The sequence below is a fragment of the Parasteatoda tepidariorum genome, chromosome 10, assembly GCF_043381705.1.
Source record: "Parasteatoda tepidariorum isolate YZ-2023 chromosome 10, CAS_Ptep_4.0, whole genome shotgun sequence".
Taxonomy (NCBI): domain Eukaryota; kingdom Metazoa; phylum Arthropoda; class Arachnida; order Araneae; family Theridiidae; genus Parasteatoda; species Parasteatoda tepidariorum.
The window spans coordinates 69284401-69296914 of record NC_092213.1 but is presented as its reverse complement, the minus strand read 5'-3'; the positions used below and the strand labels follow the sequence as shown (position 1 = coordinate 69296914).

Genomic DNA, 12514 nt, shown 5'->3' with positions numbered 1-12514 from the left:
AAGAAATTCGCGAATTTTGAAATTGGTTTATAGAATGCGCGAATTTCTCACGGTAATCATTTTTTAATGCGAAAAAAGAAAAAAATATGCGAGATTCTTGCGCTGTAGTGAAAACACTGCATCAAGTATCATTCAATAAAAGTTTTAAAAAAATGTATTTGAACTTGAATGGTTGTTGTTGTTTTTTTTTTTTTTTCNTTTTTTTTTTTTTTTTTTTTTTTTTTTTTTTTTTTTTTTTTTTTTTTTTTTTTGAACTTGAATGGAAATTTTTTTATTAAAATAAAAGTATCTTAGTATTTAATTTAAGTATTTATAAAGTATTTAGTATTTAAGTATAAAATTATTTAGTACTTAAGTATAAAAGTATTTTATCTATTGAAAATTTGAACAAGATATATAAATATATATAGCAAGAGTGAACTAAAAGTAGGAATTGAAAAAATAAGGCAAGTGGTATCAGATAACTATAAAAGTATAAATTTGGTGACGTTGACCACACGTGCTAACACGCAAAGTTCTTTATTGAATTTATCTGAGACAGCGAATATAAAATAATTAAATATTTAATTATGCGCGATAAACTATTTTTTGTACAAATAAAGCTATACCTTGGAAATTATCACTGATGTTATTTTTTAAAATATGTGAAAAACTGAATCTTTTAAAGTAAAATTTAATAAACTAAGCAATGTGTTAATAATGAAATCTTATTTTTCACCCACATCTCACTCTTTGGGTCCACATTCCATGGTAAAAAATTAAATTTCTTTTTTTTTAGTTTTAGTTAAGTTTTAACTAACAAACTCATGATCAGAATTTTAAAATTTAAATGTTTAATTTCAACCTATTGTGTTTTACTCTCCTTTTTAAATTAGCATTTGCTCAGTTTTTTTTTTTAGATAAAAAGATAGTTCATTAAAAGACTACTCTTCTTTTTCTCTTTAAGCATTTTGTTTTGAACCACAACTTTAAACAAACAAGTTTATCTTGTTTTTACTCTCTTAGAATTCTGATTGAAAAATTTCTTTTTTTTTTTGGGAGGGGGGGAGGAATTTAAAATCAAAAGTAGTTTATAACAAACAAAATTTCACAGTTATATCTTATTAGGTCTGTTTATGTTTGAAAATAAAAATATTTTATTCTTTCACAAATTAAAAATAATTATTAATTGAATTATTGTTGCTACATTTTTTTTTCTTCTGCAGAGGAATTGTTAATTTTGTAAAAGGTTAATGGAACTAACGAGATACTGCTTCAGAGTTCGTAAGGTGCTTAAAAATTTAAAAGTAACAGAAAACTTAAGAGTAATTAAAGTAAGTTTAGCGTATTAGCAGTTATTACATCATTCTAAGTCCCGCAGTGGACTGATCGTTAAGACACGGTTCCCATCAGATCACCGAAGTCAAGCATCACTGGCTGCGGTCAGTGTGCGGGTGGGTGACCACTTGGATCAGTCTGCGTAGGGACCGAGGGTGTGCGGTATTGGTCCTCGTTAAACTGTGCTGCCGTAAAGTGCTCGACATCGCGTGCAGGTCGTCGGGCTACCGAAGCGGGAGTGCCATCCCCTCTGCAGAGGATCAAAATTGTGATGGCATGTCTTCGGATCATCCTCAGGTCTATTTCCCAGACCGTCGCCAATAGCCCATTGTGCAGCTCTAGTGCGACGTAAATGAACAACAACAACATCATTCTATAAACTCCAATGGGAAAAACATGAATACAAAATACGCAGCCTCAGGGTAATAGTTCGAAATTGAAAGCTTGAACAAATTTTTTGTCGAATTTATACAAGTACTTGACCGTACCTAATTCGAGTGTGGGGATTTCAAATCTGAAATTATTCGGATTTTTTTTCTCTCTTTCCAAAAGCTACAGATTTTTTTTTTCAAAATGGCATTTTCAGTTTAATTTATTTCTTCCCTGAATTAAAAAACATATAGATAATGTTTTATATGTGTACATATTCACTTGTCTGATTCTATGAAAATAACACTTAAAACAAAAACAAAACATGATTTTAACATATCGCAGCATAAACTGAAATGTATTATCGCCTTCTTTCTACCATTTTCTACGCAGCAGAGAAGTGGGGACAGTATTCACTCGAGGGAATTTTAAAAACTCTGGTTAGGACTATATTAGAAAAATGAATGAGAACTGATCGTTGTAGAGCGAAACTGATGGCAGATTTGAGGCCAGAGATCCGTTTAAATTTTCATGCAAACAGAAAAAGAAAAGTTCACAAGTGTGATTGTAAATTTAAAATTTGCATGCAATAAAATTAACACCACTATTAAAATTTCTTACGCCGTAACCTTCGAACCGTATTCTAGAGGACCAATTGTTTTCCTTGTATGATGAAAATATTCCTTTCTTTTCTAGATTTGAGTTCAAAATGCGAAAGTCGGAATTGAATAAAATGAGCATACTTATACGTATCCGATGTTGAGTACAGGTGATGAACGCAATTATTCATGAAATATTTAATTTTGTAAATATTTTTTACCTAAAACAAAGACAAATGTTAAATTTCTAAAATCATTTGCTCTGGGCTGAAAAATGGCTATACTTGTCTCAATAGAATTTTTTCTCCAGTTAAAATAAAAAATTATCTCTAGTATAGTGCATCTAAAAAGGAATTGTAGATTTTGTTAACACTATGCTTACGGGACGCGTCATTTTGACGCATTTCGAATTTTATAAGGAAAATTACAAAACCCGTTTGAATTTTTATTTTATCTCTTGTAATGACTTTTATCCATTGATCGCGGTAAATATATATTGAAGTCTATTTTTTTCAAAAGCGTTGAAATATTGAAATTCTCTTTGTGGTATACCTATCTCTACGGATATGCATCAATTTGACGCAATCCTAATTTAGACAAAATTTTGAGTAAACATGCAAACATCGCATCAATAATAAATAGGAATGTACCGACAATACTTCGATCCGTTATCTCAAATGAAACAAGCAATAAACAACTGTTGCCGATAAGCAATAATCGAAAGAACAAACGCAGAATGTCAATTGATGACTGAGTGTTAGATTTTGAAGGTTTCAGTTGCTTCGAGTATTGGAAAATAAAATACTAGAATATCTCATAAATATATATCTCATATTTTCATCTTTCTTCTTTAGTATATAATTACATTGTTTGCTAAGTGCAGAGATGCCAACTGCTCCGGTCACGCCGTAAAATTTTAAAAAATGGTAAAAAAATACTAAGTTAAATTTTGCAAATATAAAGTGGTGAGTTATATAAGCCTGCGAATTATTTAGAAATAGTGGCGGATAAAAATCTAATAAATTAAATTTATTAAGCTAAGAATAACAATTGATAAACTACCACTTTAAAATATATATTTGCTGTCCGGACTAAGTTGGCATCTCTATAAGTGCTGTTATATGTATTCGTTCATGCGTCAAATTGACGCGTGTTCGTAGAGATGGGTATATAAGAAACGTCCGTAAACCTAGTGTTAAAAAGGTATGTCGTATTTAATAAATAATAATCACTAATATATAACAATAATACTTACTAGATATACATATGCAGACTTCTATGCTCTTTACAAGTTACGGTTTATAAGCCCTTGGGAATTCGGGAACAGTTGGCGAAGGTTTGAGAGGAACATTGCAAAAATATAACCAGAGTCATAGCGGGATTCGAACCCGCTACTATGTTATAGAGCGTTTAGCAGAATGAAAGTACTAAAAGAACGTTTAAAAAAAATAACTTTTGCATTTCTGGTTATTTGTATTATTTTAGAAAAAGTGGTTCTGGAAGCACGGCGTTTGAAAGGATTTGAGCTTATAAACAGTTTTTTTTTCTTTCAGTTCTTTATACTTATTAATGGGGTGAAAAAGAAACGTGATATTCAAAAAAAAAAAAAAAAAGTGAGAAGAGTGGGAAAAATAGAACTTTAAACGCACAAACTAGTTTTATTTATAATTTTTTAACCGAAATAAAATCTCAGTAAGTTTTAAAAAAAAAATTAACATTACATGTGACCGATAAAATAAAACACAAATAATAATAATAAAAAGTTTACAAAAATTCATCTGCAGAAAGCTCGAAAGTTGAAAACAAATATATAATATAAAAAGGATATTCTGATTCATGTGAAAAAATAATTTTCCTTTTTCGGTATTTAAAAAAAAATACTCTAAGTAAAAAATATTTCTCAAAACTTATTTGATAAAAAGAAAATATAATATTGTCCATTTCGTGTAATAAATAATACAGAAGAATGTTTTTTATTATCCTTTATTTAATAAAAATGAGAATAAAAATTTTTTTCTCCTTATAATCATGAAAAAAAAATAATAATTTTTTTTCCTCTCGTAATTCAAGAGCGAAAAGCCACTCTCGCCGTTTTGTAATAAAAATTTAAAATAATCTTTAATTCTTTTTGTGTACATATTTATACATTTCTACGTCTACATTCTTATGCTTACAATAAAAAAAAACATTTTTTTTAACATAGTGAAATAGAAATCTTTTTCTTTCCAATTTCATAAAAAAAGAGAAAAAACTATTTCTTTTTCTAAATTAAAAAAAAAGAATTGTTTTTCTTATTTGTACTCTTTACTTTAAAAAAATTATTTTAACGAAAATGACGAACAATGTTATTTTTTCTTTCTTTTTTCTTAATTTGTATTTGAGTGGATTTTTTTTTCTTTCATTATCAAACTATAAAGTTGTTTGCGAAAACTCATTTCCCATGGTATTATAAAAAAGTGCTATTTATTATGGGTATTAATACCAACCTATGTTCTAAATGATGAATACCAAATGATGTTCCGAATGAAGTTCATACAATTTTTTTTTTCATTTAGAAATTGATTTTCGACAATCATGGCATATAAACAGACTAAACAATATATATCAGACCCAATAATCGTATGATGAAGCTATTAACCGCTGGCAAAATTAAACTAATTCTACTTACTTTATAATTTCACTACCACATTAAATAGTTTGCGTGCTAGGGTAGCATGGCATTTGTGACTATCTGTATCTCGTTTGCATTTGTGACAATGGGTAAGCTGACCAGGGCCCTCAGAAAACTAAGAAACAAATAGTAAAATTTCGAATTGGATATATGAAAACTTACTGCCTTAACTTTCCAACTTATTAATTTCAGAACAGAAATATTTTTTTTTAAATAATTAGAAAGATAAAGAGTTGCTTTTTTAATGTTCTTTTAGAAACTTTGCTATCCTTTTTTCATTTTCTGAAGACACACAGAGTTGCCAACTACTCCGGTTTCATCAAAATACTTTATGAAACAAAAATACGCAGTTCTTCGAATAATTTTGCTATCTTCTTAAAAGGTTTTATACGACGGCTCTACTGTAAGACGTGGCGTATTGCATTAGCCTTTGAATTATTTAGAAGTAATAGTGCGAAAAAACACTATAAATCGAAATCACTAACCTAAAAATCATACATCAAAAGACTACCACTTGAAAATTTTTATCTTCTGTCCGGAGCAAGTTGGCATCGCTGCTCTTATCACCTTAAATCAAGACACTTGTGTCACCCTTATTATGAGTATCAATCACATTGAGATAATATTACCCTGATTTAATCCATTATTAATAGGTTGAGGGTATCCCTAAACATTAAAGTTTAACCCCTTGCCAGTGTCGTCCGAATCCAATTCGGGCAACTACTACGTGCATTATTTTTGATTCCCGAACTGACTTCGGGCAGGACAAAAATTAACGTTTCTATTTTGTGAAGCCCGAGTTATGTTTGTTTCTACTTTATGATGCTTAATTCACTATTTTCCTAATAGATGGCATTAGTGGTCCTAGTTTTGTACGACTTCAGTCAAGGGAGGGAAATGAGGGTGGGGTTTTTGGGATAAACAATAGTGTAAAAAAATTTTTACATTTATGTATTGAAAATCATTTTGTTTTTATATTAGATTACAGTACTAGTAATATTATAGCTCCAAAATTTTGTTTAATTTGCTCTAATTGAATAAGATGTGTTTGTAATCCATTCCTTTTTTTATGTGTATGTAAAAATTATAAATACAGTAGTTATAGCATTTAAAATTTTATTCTTGTAATAAAATACCATTTTCTCATTTTTATAATAATATAAAGAACAAAATTAAAATGTCAAAATTTTTTTCCATGTTTGGTTCACTTTTCTGAAATATATGTCATTGTCAAGGGGTTAAAATTAAATGCGTAGTCACAAAAAGTGGTATATATATGTAAAAAACACTTACAGGAGAAAAGTGGTCGTACACTAAGTGGATATTTCATTATGTTGCATACCACTTTAGCTCTAAAGAAACACTAGGCGTTGACTAAAGAACCAAATATAGATACCTACATTCCAAATAAATTATGGTAAACTGAACTACCTTGTTCCTGCGCAATAATTTGAATTATGACATCCCTGTACTACCACTTTTTTCTTCTTTGAAGAAGTTAAACGTGCTTTTAAAAAGACGCTAGGCATAAATGCCTTAAAATTTATGCATAATGACTAATTTTCTTTCTTTTCCTTTGTTTACACGAAAGCATTAGGTATTATGATTGTTCAGTTAACTTTTTAATGTGATTTCTAACGGTTTTCTTTTTTTTAATTTACAGAACTAATCTAATTACTCATGAAAATATTATATGACTTACAAACCTATTAAGTATACTTTGAAGTAACCTCTACCTGCTGTAATTAATTTCTGTATTTCTAAGTAAAAGTTTCCGAAACATCTTTTAAATTCCTCGTTCGTAAATCTATTTAATTCTAACGGTGAGGTTTTCTTGGTTGCTTCGACCTTCCTAAACCATTTCCTTTAGCAAATGTTTGTAGCCTGTGGAAATGAATCACTGACCCCTGTCTTTTGAAAAATCTTTTTGTTTCTAAAACTAAGGAGAAGGGGGAATGCCGTGGAAAGATGCTCTCAGAGTGTCAAAGATTTTAGGAACGAGCATTCCGAAAACTTTTAGTACAATCGAGTACGCATTACCACAAATGGATGTTATTACTAAACACTTAATTGGATCATGAGTTAATAGATAAGCTACTTGTATTTTTAATTTGTACTCATTTTCTTCATTTTTAAAGAAAAAAAATTTTTTTTTTTCAGTATGTACGCTTGAGCTTTGACACCAAACCTGAGCTTCTACTTCAACTGTTGACGAGAGAATGGCAGTTGGAACTTCCGAAATTGCTCATCACTGTGCATGGAGGCAAAGCCAACTTTGAGTTGCAGCCTAAATTAAAAGCGGTGCTTAGACAAGGACTGGTGAAAGCAGCTAAAACGACAGGTGCTTGGATATTTACAGCTGGAACAAATACAGGTAATTGGATAAAGCCTACAGACATAACGTTTTTAAAGAGCCTTCTCGGGTTCCCAAAGGTATACTTTTATAAGAAATTTGTTTTTTGTCATGACTGACATTTTATTTCTCTTTTTTTTTTTGCAGGTGTCATGCGTCATGTGGGGGAAGCCCTTGTAAACGAAAGAACTCCACGTCAAAGAGGAAGAGTGCTTGCAATAGGCATTGCCCCGTGGGGAATCATCGATAACAGATCAGATCTCATTGGAAAGAACGTAAGAAAAAAATTTAATTTCTGTTTTGATCAGAGTGTAGACTGATTTTCAAAATTGGAACTAATTATTTTCTTCTATTACTTTTTTAATGAATAGTACCAATTTTATTTTAAGGAAACTGAATAATTTCTAGTCTGTATATATAACTTTCACTTTTAAAATAAATAAAAAAAATCTGTAAATTTCAGATCTAGATATATCAAGTTGAGTTATTTCTATGACAAATAGGGAAAGGGGTGCGAGGGAAGCCAATCAGCTGAACATAAGATGAAATTAATAAAAAAAAAATTAAACATAAATGAGATTTAACTAGATTAGAATAGAGTAGGTTTTTACAAGGGGTTAGACGAAGTTTAACATATATGCAGGGGTAATAAAATAGGAAGTAGTAGGGAAAATATGTACAACTATTTACGTACTTACACGGGATTGTGAAGATTTCGTCAACGACTAAGAAAAAGGTTACACGAACGGTAAATGGTCATCCAATTACTTTGTTTTAATGATGACTTAGGCGTCTTACTAATATATCATAATGAATATTGCAATTACTACTATTATTTTTCTCATGATCACTGCATGGTAGTTTGTATTTTATAATTTGAATACTTTTTAAGACTTCCTTACTTATGAAAATTATTCACAAGTTTCATAAAACCTAGGCCTGAAAGTAAACAGTAAAACCATTTCATTTTTATCAGTTTAAACGAAAGCTGTCCCTATACATAATTATAAACTGTTCATCAATGTTTACTTTGACTCGGGAAAAAAACAGCCGAATACATAAGTTATAACTATAAACATCTTGGTAGTCATGTATAATTTAATCCTCTATTCAAAAAGCTATAATGAAATTGTTTTCTTTCCAGTTTTTGTTCTTTTCTGTCTCGATGGGTTTAACCTTCAGCCCTGATAAAACCAAGGGTATTTATTGTTCCTCTATAGATTGAATAAACATGCCGTTATTTCTACCAAGCTCATAATATTAGGCTTAATCAGTAGTCGGAAAAACTACATTATTTTTGTAGTTTACTACAACTATTTATTACAAAAGTAGTTAACTACTACTACTTCTTTTAGAAATTGTAACTACAAACTACTTTGAAATTATAGTAATTAGTTCACTACTTAAAGGAGACGGGCTTTGTTGGAGAAACTAATTTACAAATATATTAAAAATGCTTTTGAATAAGAAATTGGCTTACATTATGATTAAATATAAGGAAATATTTATTCACGCTTACATGAGCCAGTTTCTTATTCCAATTTTTTTTTTCGAATTTGCTAATTTAGCCTACAACTTTTTATACCTTTTCGACAGTGATTATTTAATTTAAGAAAAGCGAAATTATCAAATACTTGCAATTTTTTGATTATTTAATGCTCTCTAATTTCCTCTAAGAAGTTAAGTGCATCGAAAATCAATTCCTTCCTTTTAAATAACATCAAAGTTTCACGAGTGTGCACTCGCCTGTGAAAATGTGGCCAAAGTGATTATTTATCTATTTTTCGTAATGACTAGTTTAAATATTAGTTATACGTGATTTTAAATACGTAATTTCTGTTAACGCTCAGGTGCAAGGTCATTTTCATTGCATCCATTGGCATGCCGGCGAAGATTTGCACCCATCAAATTCGAAAAACTAGTTGCGTTAGAACTGTGTTTATTTTCTAAATTAACGTTTCGCTTGCAGGTCGTTGGGCTACCAAAGCAGGGGTGCCATCCCCTCTGCAGTGGATCAAAATTGTGATGGCATGTCTTCGGATCATCCTCAGGGATGATAATACGTCGCCAATTGCCCATTGTGCAGCTCTAGTGCATCGTAATGGAACTACAACAACAACAACCTAAATTAACGTTGTAGTCGCCAGAAACTACTGTTTTTTGTATCGCACTACTCACTACGCTACTTTTTTTTAAAAAGTAGCACACTACACTATAAACTACGAAAAAAAGTAGCAACTAGGTATAGTAGTTTCACTACTTGTAACACTTCACTTCCGACAACTGGGTTTAACACGTTCATGCCGGGAAAAGTGAAAATACTGGTCGAAGAACTATTTCAATATTAGATAATATTCGGGAGGAGTTAATCTATTCTCAGCAATAACAATTCACTGTAAGGAAATTATTAACGGCGAAGAAGCAATTCAATATAAAAATTGCATCCGTTAAAAACAATTGGTAGTTATGGATTTTTATTATTCCCGGAAAAAAACTAAAAAATTAAATTTATTTGTTACCAGTTTTTACTCCGGTGCGCCGTGAAGATGAGACAATTTAGCGCGACCCACCGGTGGGTCACCCCGGCGTGAATGTGTTAATACAAAATTTGGCTCAAATTCATAAGTACATTTTTATTAGTCTCTTTTCATCTCTTTGATTTCTCCTTCTCCAAACATTTATTTTCTCAGTAAGTAACAAATATTTTTAATTTGCTTTCAGGGATATTTTTTTTAAATTAAAAATTCACGCTCGCACCCTGTAAGTCATTTGCGAATTATGAACTAATTATTTTTGTTTTTCAACTTCCTCTTTCTTGATTTCAAAAATAATAAGCTTAGTAAAATGAATACAAAAACTTCATAACAGAAAAGAAATATTTTCTCCAGGACGAAAGAGTATCTAATACTTAAATATTTATGTAAGGATTTCATTTTTCTTTTGTCAGGATTCTTTTCTCTTTCTATTTATATTCAGTCTTTTCATCTTTTGTTAAATTATAATCTTGAAAGAAGAATTTTTGCTCGCATTGGTTAAAAACATGAGTTCAAATTTCGAATGTTCAGAAAATTTACTATTTTTAAAATAAAAATTAAGCATGCGACTTGAAAACTAACTACCGCGATCAAAGTTCAAATTTTAGTCCATGCAAGTCACCACTCTAAAATTAAATAATTAATAATCAAACCATATTAAGAATTCGTTCACAAGAGTTGATTGTAAGATAAGTATTCTTGCGTCTAAATTGTGCTAGTTAGTGAAATTTGCCTAAGTAAGTTTCGTTCTTTATGTATTTATTGTGGAATATAGTTTAGCGTCGGTTGATTCTGGGTGGGACCAGAGTTTCATGGCCTCACCTACTGATTTATCACAAAATGGTCCCTTACAGGACCAGCAAAATACGATTTCACCTCTTATCTCCGAGAGTCCTATGGACGCTGTAGTTATTATTGAGGATTCAAATGCCAATCTTAACGCCGCTGTTAAAGAGGGATGTACCCCTTCCAAAAATATTTTGGATTTCAGTTATCCTAAGGGCGCTTTTTCATTACACGACACGATACCGACAAAATCGGACGACAAATGTGTGAACGACAATGTCGTTGCCGGATCGTTTAAGCAATTGTTTTTTCACTTGTCCGATATCGTTAGTCCGAGAAGTAGAAATTCTTGTTCATTCAATGTTTTGAGCTTGAGTGTGTAGAGACATAAAATTTAAATAATTTATTTGAACGTGTTTCGAAAAATTATAAGTTTTAGTTTTGAATTCGTTTTGGCAACGGAGTTAGATACATAATAAATGTTGTTGTGTTCTAAAATGTTTAAGAAATAAAATATGTTATTTTTTTGATAAAATTATTGGTAGTATCGTAAATTGGTGTTCATTTAATTTAGTTGGCACAAAGACCCAACAAGTGAGCAGTTGCTTGTGTTCTGTTGTGATTTTTTTCTGCAAACTTTAAATATGCCGGATGATAATCGTCGTCTCAAACTTCTTACTTTATTTTAGAAGAAAAAAGCTAGCAGTGCAGAAACGTTTTTGGGTGCACGAAATGGCACTTACGTATTAACGCCACAGCAGCTACAGATTTGGCGGTTTTTAAGTGCCGCCAATCTACACTTAAAATTATGTCTGTAATCACTTAACATTACTTAAATTCTTTAAATGTTTTAAAGTATTAACTTTTTTTTCAAATCGAATTAAAATATTAGTTTCATTTAGAATAATCTTTTTAGATGATTTTTTAAATGAGTTTTATCAAATTTATCTTATGAAGCCGCTCTACCATGTTTTAAAAAAATGTTTCACTTGAATCAGGGAGCAGACTTTTTATTATTCAATCAAGCAGAAACCAGTAGTTAGATCGAGTTCTGTTTGAAATACATAATGGTCTTTATTTGCCTTCTTATCAAACCATTACTATTATACAAAATACCATCTCTTCATTAAAGCATATAATGAATTTATAAAAATTTTCAATGAAACTTTTATGATTGTTTAAGTCTTTCAACCTCACTATAATGTAAAAAATGCAACTTCATAAAATTAAAAATTTATAACCAGACATGAGAATAAATTATATAAAACTTTTATTTTCAAATTTTACATTTGACATGATCTAATAAAAGATTAAAATTGATTAAAAGAATAAAATGATGATATCAAAAGAGGAGATAAAACAGGAAAGATACACAACAACTAATAAAATCGCCACGATTTGAGGAGAAATTTGCTTGCCTAACCGACATTCGATTCCGACAAACGATATCGCCTTGTCGGATACGACTTAATCGTTATCGTATCGGTGAGTGAAAAAGCGCTCCGTTGCTGACCATGTATTTTACTTGACCCCCTGTCGTTCGCCGACAATCGGATCCGTTTTGTCGTTATCGTGTCGTGTAATGAAAAAGAGCCCTTACACCGGCAAAACGTATAAAAAGAAAAAGCGGAAAAATCGCCTCAAAAATACAGTTCAATCAACGGATGAAGATTGTACGGACCTAGAATCTGACGCCCCCACTGACAATTTAATCGATAAGGAAGATTTAGAGTTGAACCTTATTAATGATATCGCTACACCTTTTGAAAATATGCTAATCGAAACCCTTGAGCTATTGAGAAATGCCTATAATTTTACAAATCTAGGTCATAAGGTCGCACAGACCCTTCATAAAGTTAATGACCACCATAACCAGTTCAAAAAT

At 30.6% G+C, this 12514-nt stretch overlaps 1 protein-coding gene across 1 annotated transcript in view; it reads left to right on the top strand.

Moving 5' to 3' along the window:
- Positions 1-12514, top strand: part of LOC122269824 (transient receptor potential cation channel trpm-like) — a 255102-nt gene that overhangs the window by 161084 nt on the left and 81504 nt on the right. Inside the window, exons 4-5 of the mRNA XM_071187014.1 lie at positions 7117-7330; positions 7457-7584. Of these exons, the coding sequence (XP_071043115.1) occupies positions 7117-7330; positions 7457-7584 (342 nt within the window). The remainder of the gene's footprint in view (positions 1-7116; positions 7331-7456; positions 7585-12514) is intronic.